This window comes from Tiliqua scincoides, chromosome 1 (assembly GCF_035046505.1).
Source record: "Tiliqua scincoides isolate rTilSci1 chromosome 1, rTilSci1.hap2, whole genome shotgun sequence".
Classification (NCBI taxonomy): Eukaryota; Metazoa; Chordata; class Lepidosauria; order Squamata; family Scincidae; genus Tiliqua; species Tiliqua scincoides.
The window spans coordinates 53,823,887-53,843,219 of record NC_089821.1 but is presented as its reverse complement, the minus strand read 5'-3'; the positions used below and the strand labels follow the sequence as shown (position 1 = coordinate 53,843,219).

The window sequence follows — 19,333 nt, the reverse complement described above, 5'->3', positions numbered from 1 at the left end:
ACTGTTGCATGATTCAGTAATGCAGATTTCACTCCCAATATCACTACTACTCTCCTGGTACTACTCTCCTGGTACTCTTTAGATATAGGCTGATGGGTTCTGAGCTGTCTGTGACAGATCAGGAGAGAGATCTTGGGGTGGTGGTGGACAGGTCGATGAAAGTGTCGACCCAATGTGCGGCGGCAGTGAAGAAGGCCAATTCTATGCTTGGGATCATTAGGAAGGGTATTGAGAACAAAACGGCTAGTATTATAATGCCGTTGTACAAATCTATGGTAAGGCCACACCTGGAGTATTGTGTCCAGTTCTGGTCGCCGCATCTCAAAAAAGACATAGTGGAAATGGAAAAGGTGCAAAAGAGAGCGACTAAGATGATTACGGGGCTGGGGCACCTTCCTTATGAGGAAAGGCTATGGGGTTTGGGCCTCTTCAGCCTAGAAAAGAGACGCTTGAGGGGGGACATGATTGAGACATACAAAATTATGCAGGGGATGGACAGAGTGGATAGGGAGATGCTCTTTACACTCTCACATAATACCAGAACCAGGGGACATCCACTAAAATTGAGTGTTGGGCGGGTTAGGACAGACAAAAGAAAATATTTCTTTACTCAGCACGTGGTCGGTCTGTGGAACTCCTTGCCACAGGATGTGGTGCTGGCGTCTAGCCTAGACGCCTTTAAAAGGGGATTGGACGAGTTTCTGGAGGAAAAATCCATTATGGGGTACAAGCCATGATGTGTATGCGCAACCTCCTGATTTTAGGAATGGGTTAAGTCAGAATGCCAGATGTAGGGGAGAGCACCAGGATGAGGTCTCTTGTTATCTGGTGTGCTCCCTGGGGCATTTGGTGGGCCGCTGTGAGATACAGGAAGCTGGACTAGATGGGCCTATGGCCTGATCCAGTGGGGCTGTTCTTATGTTCTTATGTTCTTATGGTATCATTTAACCAGCTCCATCAGCAAAAGCATATCCTGTTCCAACGTATTAAAAGGAGAAATAAGGGACCAATTCTATATTTGGTCCCTTAGCACCGCCGCTGGGTGCCATAAACATGCCGTAAAGCACGTCTACAGCACCTGGAGAGTAGGGAGCACTGGTGCTGGGCCAGCACTAGTCAGGTGCCATTGCCAGGATAAGTGAAACCACTGGGTGACAGTGTGGCCTTGGGAGGGCAGGAGGAAGGTGGGCTGGGACAGAGGGAAGAACTGGGGCGGGAGGGGGTGGGACTGGCGGAGCAGGGTCCACTGGATCCTGAACTCCGTGTAGGGCTGGAAGGCCTGATACAGAAGCTCTTGCGTCTGCACCAGCAAAATAGCTGGCGCAGACATGAGGAGACCCATGGCTGGGGCCAGGGCTTTCCTAAGGGACTTGTCCCCTTCTCCCGAGAAGACTCCTGGTGGCTTCCCAGTGCCTGTTTGGTACAGTAGCAGCTGCCTTGGTACCGCTGCTCCGGCGGGTGCTGGGAAACACAGGATTGGGCTGCCAGTCTACTTTTGTTGAATGAACAAGCATCTCCCAAGACTTGGAGTTTTGTATACCTCTTTCTCCTGTAGCTATGAAATATTAGCTTCAAAATGTCTTTTGTTCCATTTACTGGCTGACAGCAACCCAGATCAGTTAATATTCATAGATCTTTTTTTTCAGAATTATTCTGTAGGTGTTTTATATTGAAATGACATTACTCAATTTCACCTCTGACAGACTATCTTATCCTTTTGTTATTTGGGGAAAGAGGCCAAAGCCTTCAAAGGTAAGTAAGAGAGCTAATTGGGGATTACATTTTTTTTTAGGTATAAGGCAACTGTGAAGCAAATGCTTTGGAAGATTATGATTCTGGTACTTTGTTCTATTGGAAGAACAATAGAATTAAGGTACTTCAGTGCAATCTTCAGGTGACTGCTTATTTTAAGAGAAAAAAATACTTAGACGGATGCAGCCTCTTTCAGTTGTTCAAGGTATTTAACGAAAGTTCTTAGGAATATTTACAACCACTCAATAAGATAGGCATGTATGATTATTCTCAAATTTAAGATGGGAGCAGAGAGAGTAACTTGTCTTAGGCCATCTAAGGAGGTCATGGCTAAGATTGGCTCTGAACCAGGAAAGTCTGGGCTCTCATCCTAGGCCCAAATCCACATGGTAATAGGCATTTTCATTGAATGAGTGCATGTCAGAATGCAAAATGCAGGTGGTTTCTTTATTCCATGGGTTTAGTGCCACAGAATATCCAAGTTACTCTTTGTCACTCATTGCCCTCCTGAGTCCAGATTTCCCCTACATAGGTTTTTGAGCATGTGATTGCAAAACTGACATGGTTCTTGAAATCTATGAGTTCGGTAGGTGATACGGAATCCTAGACTGTCCTCCTTGGGAGTGCTTCCATGCCACAGCCCCTCCTCTCATTACCAGCTTTAAAGGGCAGCTGTCTTTCCACCTTGCTTGCAGTAAGCAGCAGAGACAGCTGCAAATGTAGTTTTTGCTAGATCTTTTGCTCTTTGCCCAGGATCTGAGATGGAAGGAGAAGGGGGGGAAGCCTACAGCACTTTGGTCTTCTTCCCACTAGGGTGGGGGGGGGCAAAGTAGCATCTGCTTATATTACCTTATGTATGCCTCCTCAGAAGTCCCATTGTGTTCAATGGGGATTGCTCCCAGGAAAGTGTGTGTCCATCTGCCTGGATAGTGGCCCAGGCAGAGAGAGCAAACAGGTGGCAACAGCACCTTTCCCGCTCTCCACTCACTCTTCATGGCCCCTGCCTCTCTTCTCCTTCCCCTCCCCCGTTCCAGCCAGGACAATTCTCATCAGTGATATGATCAGCCAATGTACAGTGTTCAATGAGACTTACTCCTAGGAAAGTGCAGCACAAGAGAGGTGTGAAAGTGAGGCATGGAGGATGAAATTGAAATATCTTTGCTTGTCTGTGTGTGGGTGTGAATTGCTTTAAGGCACAATACTATACCTGCTTGCTTGGAAGCCCCAAGAAGTGGCTGGCAGCTTGCTCCTATGTGAAGGCTCAGACCTGTGCATGCTGGCCCAGAAAACAAACAGCACATGAATCTGTCACTGAAAAGAGCAGGCTGTTTACTGCCCTCAGAAGGCCAAAGTCAGAAGGCCTCAGAAGGCCAAAGAAGGAAATTCCTTCTCCTTTTGGCTGTCAAGTGCTGCCGGGATATATGAAGACACAGGGCATCAGTCAAAGGATGACTGGCAGCTCTAGAGGAGGGACAGATTGCACACAATCTCATTACATGATTGCAATGAATGTGTGGTTGCAAATCCCACCTGAGCTGAAACGCACATGTGTGTTTTCCCACAGAATAGTTGCATGTGTGGCTTGGGCCTTATTCTTAGCTGTTACACTACACCACCTTTGCCAAGGCATTACACAATAGGAGTTACACAGGTTCAAATCTTTATCCCACTTTGCGTGTCTCCCATATGCAGTACAAGATTTTTGAAGATCTAATTCAAGGATTCTAAATTGCCCTGGAATAAGATGAATGATAGTGAGTGTCTGTTAAATTACAGTGAATCACAGAGGTAGACTATACATGGAAAACAATTCTGTCAATGTTTTATTTTGTTACTTTTATGTCATTGAAAAACAAATCAAACCATTAACATTAAGACAGTATGCTGCAAACCAGTACTATGGATTAAACACTGAAAATTGTACATCATCTGAACACACAGTCATCAACATAGCAATCTCTGATGTACAAAGAACATTCCCTTTTAAAAATAGGCTTTGCAGGAACAACAACAAAAAATCCAGTTAGAAAAATTGGTAGGCATTCAAAGGAGGGAGAGGCCTGGAGCTTCACTTCATGTTCATGGTGCAATTTCTACTGCTTAAGAGGCTAGCTACTTTTAGAACATTACAGCAGCTTCTCTCTTTGTCACTGGGAACTGCTGTGGTGTCAAAGAGCAAGCAAGATTCTAGCTACAATTCTGGGCTGTCTCTGAATCCTGCATCATAGACAAGCACTCCCAGCTTTAAGACTAGAAAGGGATGAGCTGAATGCTCCCAGCAACATAATGATGCTCTCTGAGGTGTTTTTGACAACTTCAAAGCCTAGATCAAAAGGAAATTAACAAGCAAGCCAGTGAGAAACTATTCCAATTCAAGCAACTTTTGTTAGATATCCAGCTGGGTTATCTACCCATAAAGAGAGACAGGCCAGACATTGTGATGCCTGAGGCAGAAAAACCAGTGGTGCCCCACAGTGCTAATAACAATAAAACTAAGTAATAGATAACTTGCTGCTCTTTATTAATTAGTCCCAAATCTGTTGCCCCAGGTGAGCTGCTTCACCTTCCCCTCTAGGACAGCCAGGCCTGCCAGCCAAACAAGTGCTTAAGAAGGGGCCAAGATAATGTCCCAGATAATTGCATTTTGTTGAGGTGCCGCTACAGGCAGGTATGCAGGTGCAGGTATTTAGGATTGAGTTTCTAGAATAACTCAAGGCAGATCAGGCCTAGGAATGGGTTAGAATTTGGTGGGTACCACTGCAGCTGAACCTGCCTTCTTCCTGGGCCCAATCTGTGCTCCTTACCACTCTGCGTACTCCCATCCCATTCCTCCCCCTGCAAAGGTTTATGTGCTCTGGCAGGTCTTTGCAGATCTGCCTGAGTGCTCGGGAAGGCTCCAGCATGCTTTCTGGCTGCTTTATAGCAGATAGCACCGGGAGAACATGTGTTGTGCTGGTGGGAATTTGCTGGTGGGACTGAAAGTGGCAGAAGTTCCATGTATGAACTCACTATTTTTCAACCACACTCAACCACAAATGCTGTATCGTTTTGAACCATATGACAGCAGTCTGTGCTGCAATATGTATGTGAGTCTTTAAGATGCCATAAGGTGTTGTTACTTTTGTAGAAGGATACTTATAAACAAAATAATCCCAAGAAAAGCCTCTTCCTGTACAATGGCCTCAGAGATGACAATCTGTTTTCCAGAGAGAAGAACTGGCTGGTTTCATCAACCTTTGCTTCCAAACTGATACAGGATAAGTCTTTTGCTTGTACAATTTAATTCTGTTAGAGTGTGGCTTAATTATAGCAACGCATATTAATATTAATAAAAGTGCTGCTATAGAATTAATATAGCAACATATTAACACTTAATTATAGACTCTTTCACAGGGGAGTGGCAGGTGTGAAGCTAATTAACCTGTATTTAAATGGATTCCTTCTTTCACTTAAAAAAAAAAAGAGAGACATTTAAATGTATTTGGACTTGCACACCGAAACCCAATGCCATTCCATAGAGAGGAACAGATTTAGATAGTCACAAGTCATGAACTTCTGCAGGAGCACAGCAGGCAAGGCAGCAATTTTCTCATTTCAGAACTGCCTGTCTCCAAAAGAGACAGCAGTTTTGCCACACAAATTTTCAAACACTGTAGAGCTAAAGCTGATGGTTTACGATACTCTTCAACATCTCAAGCATTCTGCATGCACTAGCCCAATGCACTTCAAAAGAGGTTTTGCACACAAAAGTGCTGAAGAGTGGAGCCCACAATACTAAACTACTTCATAGTTACCTCTATTATATACTCAAAGATCATACCAGTTTCTAATGCTGCCAGCGCATTGACTAAAAGAATAATGAATCCCCCTCCCGCTTCCCAAAACACGTCCTTCATTAAAAATGCCTTTATAATTTTAACATCAGTGTACCAACAAAATAAATTTAATGGAGAGCCCTTCAATTTTCATCAATCGTATCCATGACAACTACAGCAGCATAATGCAACATAAACAAAAAACCATAGAGCAATTATACATCTTTGATACATGACAACATAAAAAATATATACCTCCGTTTTAACTGGCTAAAACATTCTGCAGCTGGCAGAATCAGTAGATTTTTGTACATTTACTTTTGAGAGAGTCAGAGTAAGGTCAGTGAGCCTTCTTGTGATCACTCTTCCATTGGAGTTCTTCACAAAATGATGCATTTAATAACACACAAACCACAGAACAACAACAACAACAAAAATACACGGAACCTGAGAAAAACTCTATGGGAAATAGAGATAATCATTCATTCAGTAAATCAAATATTGCACTTTTAAATAAATCCTTCTGTACAATTAAAATTAAAAATATCAGCTAGAATAGGAAGGAATATATACTATCACATATGCTAAGCAGCGGCACAACCTGGAATGCTGCCTTGGGTCTGCTAAGGTCTGAAAACAAAAACAGTAGCCACTTACCACACTTCTTGTGCAGTTTCCTCAACTGCAGAAGTGTAGGACTTCTGACTTGATTTAAAGGGACTGTGCAAATGAAGGAGTTCCTTTGTTTGTGCAGTTCCTATAAATCAAACAGGAGGTCCTGTGCACTTCCATGTTTGAAGAGACCATGCCTGGAGGAGGTAAGGAGGCTGGTGATCCACTTTCTGCTCGCTTTTAGTGAGCAGAAAGTAGATCAGTGCAAGTTGCATCCATGGCAGGCTGAAGGGGGGTGGCGGCGAACTCAAGGTGAAGTACACCTCAATTCCACTGCCCTCTTTCCCCCTCCCCCAATCTGTCACTTATGCAACCTACATCACCTTGCCGAATGGATGGATGCACACACACAGACACAAACACAAAACCAATAGTTAAAGCTCAGAGTGATATGTAGTTTTCCTCTTCTTCTAACACTGCCACTGAAGTGATAGCTGTCAAGCGGAAAGTTTTTCCAATGCTAAATCACACAGCAGGAACTTTTAAATTTTCCACGCTGTGACTCACATGGAGAAGCTGTGAAGCACATGGAGAGGCATCTACCTTTAACGTTCCCTTGGTAAACCCATGTGGTAAGTCCAACATCACCATCTTCCGGAAACTGCTTTGAAACCTGAGAATGCAGGGAGAGCGTCTGCAATAATGCTGAACTCACTGGAGGTTGCAGATCTCCATGTCCTTTGAGCCCCCATGTCGAGTTTTTCAGCAGAGCAGGCTTAGCTGTCCCATTTCCACACTCACTGAGAGATACTGTATTTCTAAGTGCACAAAAAAGGTTGGGCCAAACATTCTCTAATTTCAGTTTTTGCTTTGAAATTAGTACATTCAACATGGCCAAACTAAGTATGGAAAAAATACTCACGGTTGAATATTCATATAATTTTTGTTTGGCACTTTTTTAATCATCTGGTGGTAGCAATTGCTGCTTCACTTCTCCACAGTTTCCTTCACTTTGTCCTCACTGAGCTCAGAGTTTCATTTGTTCTCACTGCTACCAAATCCAACTGGCATATGCAGCAATTCATATGATTATGTTTACAGGCACCTCGGAAGTAGCGCATAGCATCACACATAAATCATGTAGGTCACTAGCCAATCTGATTACTGAGGGCAGTGAGATCAAAGAACAAGGGAAATGGTGCTAAGACGGGCCACAAGGAATGTTGAACCGTGTGGAATGGATGAATATGGCTGGAATCCTGACCACACTTTCCTGAGAGTAAGCCCCACTGAACAAAATAGGACTTACTTCTGAGTAGACCTGGTTAGGATTGTGCCCTTGCTGGCAACAAACCCCATGGTTGAAAATGGGAAGTTTTTTTGATTCTGAAAAGGGAATATGAAGCTTCAGTTTGGTCCTCCAAGAAAGTCCCATCTTTCTTTGCTTATTTTCACTCTATGCAAGTATCACAAGTGCTACTGTCTGCACAGGATCAAGCAAATCAGTTCTACGGTAAAGTCTTTGCTTAATAAACTGAAACACAGAGAACCTCCATGAGGGAAAAATCAGCAAAATCAGAAATTGATGTTCTTCTTAGTTAAAGGTTATATTCCAAATGAGAATCTCAATACAAAAATATAGGTCTCTGATCATTCTGTATATCGCAAAAACACTAAGAAAAAAGGCACAATTACATATTAAAACATCTTATTTGCAAAATCTTATTTGTGTTCCTCTTTTAAATAAAATGAACCTGAACAGTCACTATTATGCAAATATTCATTGGTTAAAAACAACCAATATACACACACATTCTGAAACAGGTAGAAGAGTTTCCACGTCCCTGAACGTGAACCTGATGTTTTTTTTTTAAAGTAATCTTAAATTGTATCTGTGTAATTTATTATTCTTGACATTTAAAAAGAGATCTCACTATTAGCTAACAGAAGGTCACCTCACCAATAATATGATGCTCCTTCTTCCTCCACAAAGTAGAATTCCTCTGTTAAATATTGTATTTTTCCCCTTTAATGCTAAAACACAGTTCCCATTAGCATTTTCACTGTGTGCATCTCCAAATAAATGATTTAAAAGTGGAAAAAAGGTCTCTGTGTACAAAGGTATACAAAAAACAGTGCATAGTCCCTTTCTGTATAAAAGGCAGAAGTGGAAGGCATGTTATTGCTTTGCAGTTATACATGGTAGCCGTTTGCTTTTCCAATATGTGGTGATGGTGTAAAGTTCTCATAGATTGCCATGGCATTGGTGTTTTGATAGATCAGGTCTGCTTTTTTCTCTTTCTGGGATTTAATAATGTCCAAAACGCACTGGTTTAGGAAGATGTATTGGTCCTATGGGGAGAAAAACAAAGGTAGAAGAGATCATGAAAATTCATGATTGAAATTTGCAAACGATTTCAAATTTTAGACTTTTCTAAAATCATTTCATGTATGAAAAATATGTTACTTTAACAACATTCATTTCTTGTTCTCATGTATGGCAGGGGATACCCATAGTACACAATGGAGCTTTTAATTCCCCTGCTAGCTCTTACCTAAACACAAACAGGTTGAAGGACCTGCTTGCAAAAGAAGATGGCACTTGCTTTCACACTAGCCCCTCCTCCCCCAATTTTGGCACAACTCCCCTACTGTCTATCTACCGTCTCCTCCATACCGCATCCTACAACATTAAAAATATTATCAAGAGTTCCCCAATTCTCAGGTGCAGCTTTGCAGGGATGCCAAAGAAAGGAAGATGCTGAAAAGTCTCTTTCTGTGTAGCAGTTTGCTCATAGTTTTTAGGATCCATCTCAAAGATGGATCCTGGCAAAGCACCCAGCCATTCTTTACAGGGGAAAGCATGCCAGCAACTCCCATGGTGTCATCGACCTCTCTCAAATCTCTGGAGTATAAGTAGGTGGGGAGACGGAAATAAAGGACTTCATTATGCCCAATGGTGATCTTCTTCTGCACACTTACAGATCTGAACATGCAAGAAGGGATGGATTGTGCTCTACATTTCTAGCCTTCAAGAATAATTGGAGGCGGATGGGAAACAACTTTATTCTGCAACTTAGAAGTTCAGCACTTTGAAGACCAACAAAAAAGTATCTCCAATTAATTCTACCATAGAATTAAGTCCTGTCTTCTCCAAGGCATGCTTATTCTTTATCATGTCACTCACATTTAAGGAAACTACATCCTTTTTGGACAGTGGCCAAGCATGTTTAATCAAAAGAAGTCAAAACTGATCAGCTCGCTTCAATATATCTAAACACATTTTTTTCAGAGCTCAAGGAAGATTAAAACATGAAAATTAGATGCCAGTATAAAAGTTAAGGTAAAGCAAGAGTTCAAAAAGAGCTCTTTTTGAAAGAGCAACTGTACAAAGAATCTCTGTACAACTGTACAAAGAATCTCTTTCTAGCAAGTCAGCTCTACTTCAAAGGAAGGCATACATCTTTTGAACGTAGGCTTAATTGTTGGGAACAATGTTGTAGGTTGTGGAAAATATATACTGATGATCTCTGGGGGGGTGTCACTGATTTACATAGTTAGAAGAGCAGTCTGTCTATATACCTCTGTCTGCACCATCAAAGACCGATGCATTCGAAGATCATACACAACACCATACACGTCGACAGTGTTCTCCATCTCCATTTGATGGATCAAACGGTCAATTGCAATGAAGGTTCCTGTCCTTCCAACACCAGCGCTGTCAGGAAAATAATTACATACAGATTGAATGGCTACATGCTTGCCTTCAGTTATATTTTCCAAAGCAGTAAATTCTCACTTACAACCCAGTTTAAGGATCACTTCACACATTGTTTTATGTCACTTTCTGTGTAGGAAAAAACATCTCTCTCTTCTGTTGCAAGTACAACCAATGCCTTAACAAAAGTGAGATGCATGGAGAAAAACACAATGGTCTGCAAAGTGGCTCTTTGCACTACAGGCACTCTGAGGCCCAGAGGTTAGGCTTACTGGCCCATGAAAGCAAAAATGTTGGTATGCAGTGAAGTGAAGCAGTCTGCTTCATGGGATGGATCCCAGAGTGAAGGAGGGGGCAGAGCCCAGTGTACCGATGTGATAGGGTTAACTGGTGAAGCTTAGCAGTTTGGGGCAGGTCCAGGTGTTGAATGCTTTGCAAAAAGGTTTTCAACTAAAGTTTCCACTTTAAAAACTGCAAGAAAGAAAAAGAAGAGTGAACTTGCCTTTCTAACAACTGGCCTGGAATTAAAATAATTTGCCAGGAGAGTTTTGCCCTGGTCATCTGATGACCCTACAAGTGATAGCTGCAAAGGACCACAGGGTGAGATCAATTCATTCTGCAAGGTATAGGTTTGTGTCCAGTAAACATTTAATGCTGTAAGCATTGTTCAGCTGAGCACTTCCCTATAGCCAGAACCAATTAAAGCCTCACCTAAGCTCTTCTGAGCTTTTAAACAGCACTTGATAGAACATATGGTTTGCCTGTATTTGGAAGTCCCAAGTTCAGTACCTAGCATTTTTATTCAAAAGGAACCCAGGTAGCAAGGCTGGGAGAGGCCTCTGACTGAGGGTGAAACTTATCTGAATCACACCTGATACTGATATTTTTAAAAGGCTGCAGGAGATCCTGACCACGCTGCATCTGGTTTGAATCTGATACCTGAGAAAAACTACTGCAAGATGGAGAATAAAGTACAGGTGTACCCCCATATCTGCAGGGGTTCTGTTTCCCCCCGTAGATATGGAAACAGGGAATACGGGGAACCTTATGTAAATAGCAGCCCCCCATCCATTACCTTCATGTTCTATTTAGTAGTACTTGAAACATGGGTGTTTCTTGCTTAACCAAGGAACATTCTTGCTTCACTGAAGAATGTGACATGCAGGCAACCAGCCTGCACACTACAGGGATAAGACTAACTTAATATTAACAGGAAGCAGGACAATTCTTGCTTCCTGTTGGTGTTCCTTTAGTTTCCCTCTAGCATGAAGGCTGGTTGTATGCATGTCACGTTCTTCAGTGAAGATCACCCAGGCTTCAAGTGCTACTAAATAGAAAATGAAGTTACCCTAATCGGTGTGAGGGGCACCTCCCTGCTGATCCATTGATACTGATCCATGGTCTGGCTCAGTAAAAAAACTTCACATGGTCCAGGAGGATGAAGAGCAAGAAATTGTGCTTTTCTGTGTTGAGAGGGAGAATGAAGAACTGCAACAAAAACCAAGAACCACTATTCTGCACATGGTTATGGCCCTGATCTATCATATAACGGAAGGCCGCAACTGCCATCTTGCAAGATTCCCCCCACAAGATCCCAGTCAAAAAAACATGAAATGATGTTTGTACCTGCAGTGCACTAAAGTAGGAGACGTTGGTGGGTTCTGCTTCATGTAATCCTGAACTAAATGCCTAAAGTTAATGAGGAGGTCAGTTGCTTCTGGAACACCATGATCTGGCCAGGCAGTGAAGTGGAACTGTCGCACAGGGTGACTTTCGGATGAATCGCTCTTACAAATGAAAATACAGTTAAGGTTCAGGGGAAAAATATTACAACACATTTATAATAGGATTGTATCTGTAGCGTCCTCCTGGCAATTCTGCTTAGTATATGTAATTGGCATAGCAATCACTTTGTCAGACATGTCCAGGCAAATGATCATAACTATTCTATTGCAAGTGTTCTTCATCACTGTTTGTCTGTGTCATGCCAGGCACAGGAAATGTGAACCAGGACAATGTCTTAGAAAGAGAAAAGGAAGGCAGATGGAGCCTAGAAGTGATTAAAGTTAAACAGAATGATAGGAGTCAAGTTGGAGTAATGGGCAATTGTGTAGGAGTAAAGACAGGATAGGTTGCTGAAGAGGAGCAGAGTTTGGGAGGGGGAAAAAGCACACCCCTAATGCAGACTCAAAGGGTAAATAGACAATGAAGCAGCAGTGCATTTGACCATTGGGTACTAATGAATTATGCTTAGGTGATTAATCGCTTCCACCCAACAGCTTCCTTCCCTGTTTCTGAGCAGCACAAAAGTTATTCTAGGAAACTGGCTGATCAGTTCTGTCCCCCCCATTGTGATTGATTATGGGGGAAACTTCAAAGCAGAGGAAGACCATTTTTCACTTTGGAGGAACCCCACTTCCATAGTTGAAGAGAACAAGTGCAGAAAACATGGGGAGGAGCGTGGCTTGGCTTACTCCACGAAGAAAGCAATAGACTGCAGTAAGCGTATGGTTGCATCTCTCATTCAACATGAGTTGAAACCCACAAATGCAACTCAGGCTACAATCTGATACACACTTTCCTGGGAGCATTTTCATGGGATACCTGCATGTTTGGTTTGGGTCTTATCAAGTGCAATTTAATTGATAAAATTCAAATGGAATAGGGAGATGTATGCTCAGCTCACCATGTTTTATTGAACTAAAGAAATTGACAGTTGTATTGCATTGTTGCCTGGTCAACGACCTTTCTATGGGTCAAGGTAAACCTGAACCAAATAAATACAGGTTGAGTCTCATTATTCCTGTGGGTTCCATTCCCAGAACTCAGGTGTCCCATTATAGCAAATCAATTTAAAAAACAAGGTCTCTTTGCTCAAGTGATTTAAAAACAGCCTTGCTGACCTTTGTGATGTTAAGATGACAATCTAACAATCAGTCTCTCTCCAGGCTCTTAGAAAGGATTATCTTTCTGTCACCTGTTCAGGGGTAAGGGAGGGGGTATCTTAGAGAGAGAACGATTGCTGGATTGTCAGCTGGTTGCCCTCTCTCTAATTATTGTAAAGGACTGTTTTCCTTTAGTTTAAAGGTTCCTTCTCATCATGTTGAGATAATCCCTACAACAGTAAGAAAAGCATTTTAAAAGGGGTGCATTTTTCCCCTTCTCCAGGGATCAGCACATTCAACCTCATTTGCAGTGGCCATTTGTGTTGAATCAAAACCTTGTATAAAAAATCTGTGTATAAAAGGCTGGACCTGTACAATACAGCATTTTAAAATTAGGCAACAAACTACACTGAAAAGATAAAACACAGGACCAATCCAGACCTCTTACATTTGCAAAGAATCTCTACTCCAAAATTCAGTTTTTCAGAATCAGAATAATTAGAATCAAAAGGTCAGCAAGAGCCTGTGACAAATCACATTGGCACCTTACCTTTTCCAAGCAAGGAAGCAATGTTTGTTATTTTACCCTGATGATAACTATGTGTAATGCTTCAGGTCAGGGCTTTTCTGACTGGAGCGTCATGATGCCCCAGCCTGTGGGCCCTGGCCTCTGCCCCTTTAAGGGGCGGGGGCAGCCAGGAGGCAAGGAGGAGGCAGCGGCGCGATCCCCAGGATCGTGCTGCTCAGGGGGGCTGCAGGGGCTTGGGTACACGTACCCGAGCCTCCTGCAGCCTCCCGGGGGTGTGGGGAGCCCTGCACGACCTTCTGCAGGGCTCTCCGCAGCTTTGAAAGCGAAAGCGGAGCGGAGCGGAGCGTCCTGCCTCCGCTAAAGCAGAAGTGGAGCAGGATCGCTCCACTTTCACTTCTGAAGCTGCAGGAAGCCCTGCAGAAGGTTGCACAGGGCTCCCTGCACCCCCAGGAGGCTGCAGGAGGCACGGGTAAGTACACCCAAGCCCCTGCAGCCCCCCTGAACAGCGCAAACCTGGGGATCATGCCGCTGCCTTCCCCCCACCCCGGCCAGAACTTAGAGTGGCTCAAACTCTCCCCGAGAGTTTGAAAACCGCTGCGTCAGGCTAAAGAAAAATGGCTCAAGTACATCTAACAAACTTTGCAGCCAAACAGTTTTTGAATCCAGCTCTGTTCACAGTTGGTGTGCACATGCTCATGCTGCTTCCTGCTTCAGAGTAGACAGAGTAAAACACCCTTTAGCTCATTCCATCCCTATGGATGGAATGCAATTATACATGCAATTTTTAAAACTTTGGTTAGAACTGTGGTGACAGTGATACTGAGAGTGATGCACTAATAGCACAATCCTAAACATATTTACTCAGAAGTACATTGCACTGTGTTTAGGGTGCAGTCCTGTATAGTTACCTGAGAGTATGTCCCACTGAAATAAATGGGACTCCTGAATAGACATGCATAAGATTGTGCTGTTACTCTCAGGAAAGGATTAACCCTTCATCATGCTTCATCATGTCAATATGCAGATGCAGTATGAAAAACTCACTTTTTCCATGGAGAAATCTCTTATTGTCCACTCTGGAAGGACAATTTCTGACGTCATAGCTACTGTTATGTCTCCATAATTCTTGGACTGTTTGTTAGGCCAATACTCCTCGCTTTTTGTCTAAAAAAATAAATTATAAGTTTCATTATACAACAGAACATTACAATGGTTTTATAAGGCTGAAGGAGTAGAAGGAAAGTAAGGGAATCACTTCTATGAATGCAAGCACTCTCTAACAACAGAAAGAGTGTTCCACTTGTCTTCACAGGGCATGGTTTTGCACATGGAAGCATTACTCTGGATGTGAGCTACTGTATTCAAAGTGGATTTAAAAAGACATGCAATATGTCTTAAAAGATATAATAATACGGTGGAAGACATTCACAGAAACAGCTTCAAAGTAAGCACATCTATATCATGGTCTGATCCTAAAGGGAAGCAGGATTATTTCAGTCATAAAATAATTGCTTCCTTTGTGGCTCAGGCTTCATAATATCGGTGCAGAGCTATCTACTTTCTCATTTCAAAACCTGAGGGCTGGGACCTCTATTGTCTATTTTAATTTAGGTATGGTGCCTACAGCAGCAGCAGCACATGACTGCTGTGAAATGCTTCAGGAGCCATGTTTTTGTCTGAAAAGTGGAATAAAAACATGATCTCCAGTATCACTGGTATGCGCAGTTTATGGTATAATCAAGTTTTCAATGGGTTTCAAAATTTAAACAAAAACTTACCCTGCCCTGCTCAACACATTTCGTTAACATAACAATAGTATAAATATTCTTCTCCCATATCATGCGCCAGAAGTCTTGCACCGTATTAGGCAAAGGGCCTTGTGCAGCAATGAATTCTTTCTTGGAATTATATCCCTGCAAGCAAAGGACAGTCTAAATACATTTTTTTTCCATCATTTTAAATTTTCACTTAAAATACCCCATTTTTTAATAGGCCAAGAAGACTTACAGGCATATAGTTTGCATTAATGTAATCGTTGGTTGGATGGTTTTGGACTGAGAGTTTAACACGAGAAATATCATCTGCAAAGAAAAATAAAATCTCTGTGTCAGTATCTTTTCCTTTTTCTTCCCACAGTATAATATATAAAATGTGGTAAATATATAGTTCTTGAAATATATAATATCAAGAAAATCTACTTCTTAGAGAAGACCACATACAGGAAAAAGATATATGGGAAGGATATATATTAAGACTTAAGTGTTAAATAAATTAACACTTTGTTTAATTAAAACAAAGTCAAGTATTTTTAAAAGCCTAGGCAAGTACTGAATTTTTTCTTTATATATTTACTTCTAAAATATTGGTCATAATCCAGAGGAAAATAGGCACAACTGAAACTAACTGAGGTCTATTAATTTCAAATTGACCTAAGTGTAGATGGGTTCCAAAAGAGTACTCAAATTCCCCCCCTTAAACATGCATATGCACTTCAACTCTTCCCTTGCCACATCTGCCATCTTTCTCTTTCATCAACCACTGCTTTTCAAAACCGGTAAGGGAGGGATTGAAAGATGCTGAGTACTGAGGAGTAGTCCAAGATGCCCTCCTTAGTACCCCCCCCAAATTCTGCTGCCCCCAAGGGCACATGTGGGCACACACACACACACACACACACACACACACACATGCATTAAAAATTTAGAACCTTTTTAAAGTCAAAATGACTTGTGTCACTTTGAAATCAACAGGAAATGGAACCGAGCCTTGCATGGGACAGAAATATTTTAAACAAACTACCTATAAATAAGTTTTGTTTATTTTTAGCATGGTATTACTTCATTTAAAGATTAAAACTTTGGGAAATCAGAGCTAAAATGGCATTCTCTATCAGATCCAAATGGTTGAAGGGCAAGGCTTTGGCTCAGCAACATAGCACACTTTGCATGCAAAAGGTCCCACGTTCAATCCCTGGCATGTTCAGTTAGTGCTGGGAATGACCCTTGTCTGTAATCCTGGTTAACTTCTGCCAGGCAGAGTCAACAGTACTGAGCTAGATGAACCAGCGGTCTGATTTGGTATAAGGACGTTTCTTCCTTAAGCAAATGAAGTAGATTAATGTGAAAATTCACAATGCTCATTTCCCAAGTGATTGAATGTATACTCTCCCTTTCTACAAGCGTGTGTAAAAGCATATTTGTTTAAAAGCATGATTAACATATCAAACAAAACCTACAAAAGATGAAACAGAAATGAAAAGCATGACAGCATTCCAACTCCTCCCACAGGGAAGGGTTCCCAAGAGGAGTCAAGGGCAGAAGTTGTGGTTCACCCAAGAAGAGAATGCTTAGCGGAGTGCTAATGCTCAAGACACATTTAGGTGTAGTACAGTAAACAGAAAAACAAGGCCAAGGAACTTACATGGTAAGACATTGTTGTATCTGTTTTTTGCTTTGTTCTCTGTAAGTTCAGCTGCAAATTTGGGTTGATTTACACCAACCATTCTTAGATCCTATGTTTAAAAAAGAAGTAATTCAACATGATTTTGTCTCAAGGCATGCAAACTATGTTGAACACTTGGCCTTATGACACACAGACATCACTGGATCAAGGGGAGAGTCTAATTCAGCTGTCCTAATTTTTAGGTAGGCTTATCTTTTTGCATTGAGCATGGCCTATTCACTGTTCCTTTTTGGCACTTTAAACATTCAAACCCCCCCCCCCCCCTCAGAATATAGGAGCCTTTCAGGTGGCAGGAACTTGCAACCAAGGCACACATTCATTTTGTACCACTGTGTAGTGAAGGTGGGATGGTCTTAACACTACCTCTGCAGAGGGCAGAATTTAAGCGAAGAAACTCAAAAATTGACATATCAGACAGAAAGCTAAGAAAATTTACAAGACTTACCTCATACTCTTCTGCAAATCCACAGTTTGAATCAGCTTTTTGTTTCTTATAGTAAGACTCAAAGTTTTCAACTTTAAGTAATTTTGATCTGCGAGAAACAAAAAGAGCCACCTCATTTTGTGTGTTCACCCACTGTCTGATATATATAGTGACTACACAAAAGTTGCTGCAGTGCATTAAGGATTAACTGCTTCATTGTCCCATAAGTTTCCAAACACAACAACTTGGCTTGTATACTATGTTGCAGAATATAGCTGAGAACTAGACACCACAGAAACTCAATTTACAAAACAAGAAAATACCTTGGTAGTTGAAGAGTTAAACACAGACAGTTCATAATGCAAATGTATTTGCAAGCAACAAACATTAAACAATTGTTGAAAGCTAAACAGAAATATAACACACAATGGGAGACATTAGTGTCAGCAGTGATATTATCTATCCAAAGGATAGTAAATTATTTACTTACTTTTTAGGTCTGGAGAAGAAAGAGCAGAGAAAGAAAAAAAATTACACCCATTAGTTATAACATTTATGAAAGGAGCTAAATAAATTACATTTATTTATTTATTTAAAAGATTTTTCTCCACCTTTCCTCTGCTGAAGCAGATGCCCAAGCCAGCTTACAATTTATAGATTAAAATACACACACATGCACACACACCATATACAACAGAATAAAAGATACGATACAATATAACAATATTGTACAATATAACAATAGAAAATAAACTGGAAATACAATAGAGGGGAAAAACAGCAATTGGAGAAGGGCAAAAACATTCAAGGAACTGTTACAGAGGCACAGGAGGCAGCAATTCCAAACAAAACAAAAATGTTTTAAAGCCCTCGCCAAAACACCATGAGAGAGGGGGTAGATTTTAATTCCCCTGGCAGCGAGTTCCATAATTGTGGCACTACTACCGAGAAGGCTTGCCCCTGTGCCACCATCCCCCTAACTGGGGAGAAAGGTGGCACTTGCAGGAAAGCCCCTCAGATGACCTAAGAGGAATATTATTATTATTATTATTATTATTATTATTATTATTATTATTATTATTATTATTATTATTAACAGTATTTATATACTGCTTTTCAACTAAAAGTTCACAAAGCGGTTTATAGAGAAAAATCAAATAACTAAATGGCTCCCTGTCCCAAAAGGGCTCACAATCTAAAAAGATGCAAATGAATACCAGCAGACAGCCACTAGAACAGACAGTGCTGGGGTGAGGCGGGCCAGTTACTCTCCCCTTGCTAAAAAAAGGAGCACCCACTTGAAAAAGTCCCTCTTGCCCAATTAGCAGGGGTAGGAATATATGGGAAAAGGCGCATAACTGGCCCCAAATGGGGCATTTGGTGGTTCGCTGTGAGATACAGGAATCTGGGCGGGCCTATGGCCTGATCCAGTGGGGGTGTTCTTATGTTCTTAACCTGTGAAGGGCTTTAAAGGTCAAAACCAGCACCTTGAATTGGGCCTGGAAACGAATGGGCAGCCAAGTGCAGTTGCTGAAGCAGCGGACAGACAGAATCAAGCTGCCTAGCTCCAGCAACCACCCTGGCTGCCGCATTCTGCACCACTTGCAGCTTCTGAACTGTCTTATACAAAACTCCTAGATTTAGAGAAGATTACACAGCACTCCCTACTGTGATGCACCCAATAAAGTAAAGGAGCAAAAACACAGCTTAAAGTTCATCTTCTGCATAACTGAAGCTAAGTTATTGCCAACTGATTATTTCTCTCAGTTTCTTTCCCTTTGCATACCTTTCAGTATCTATATACCAGTGCAACAGAACACCATTGGCCTCACAACTTCAGAAATTTAGTTTGCAGTTGGAGGGGGGTGGGGCCAGAGGCAACTGAATGGCTGTGCATTTCTGAGCTCTTGAAAGCTCTTGGGAAAGCATGCTATTTCCTCCCATAAAACCAAGGGTCTGAGGAGATCCAAGGATCTGTGATCAGGAGAGATTCGATCCTACAGATGGTGTATAGTTTCGGAGAGGAAGGGCCCAGCTAGGGGCTGTTTTTTCTCCAAGGGAACCCAGCCATCAGTGTCGGTGTTGGTGAGGATTCATGCTGAAACTAAGCTGAAGGCCCCAAGCAGGGAAAGATGT

General features: G+C 41.8%; 1 protein-coding gene across 1 annotated transcript in view; it reads right to left on the bottom strand.

Moving 5' to 3' along the window:
• Window positions 1–3,587: 3,587 nt before the first annotated feature.
• PTPRJ (protein tyrosine phosphatase receptor type J) overlaps window positions 3,588–19,333 on the bottom strand; it is a 112,964-nt gene continuing 97,218 nt past the window's right edge. The window contains exons 17-24 of the mRNA XM_066609649.1: window positions 17,219–17,306; window positions 16,732–16,822; window positions 15,319–15,392; window positions 15,090–15,224; window positions 14,356–14,475; window positions 11,524–11,684; window positions 9,762–9,897; window positions 3,588–8,531 (exon numbers count right to left, since the gene is read on the bottom strand). Of these exons, the coding sequence (XP_066465746.1) occupies window positions 8,373–8,531; window positions 9,762–9,897; window positions 11,524–11,684; window positions 14,356–14,475; window positions 15,090–15,224; window positions 15,319–15,392; window positions 16,732–16,822; window positions 17,219–17,306 (964 nt within the window). The 3' untranslated portion in view covers window positions 3,588–8,372. The remainder of the gene's footprint in view (window positions 8,532–9,761; window positions 9,898–11,523; window positions 11,685–14,355; window positions 14,476–15,089; window positions 15,225–15,318; window positions 15,393–16,731; window positions 16,823–17,218; window positions 17,307–19,333) is intronic.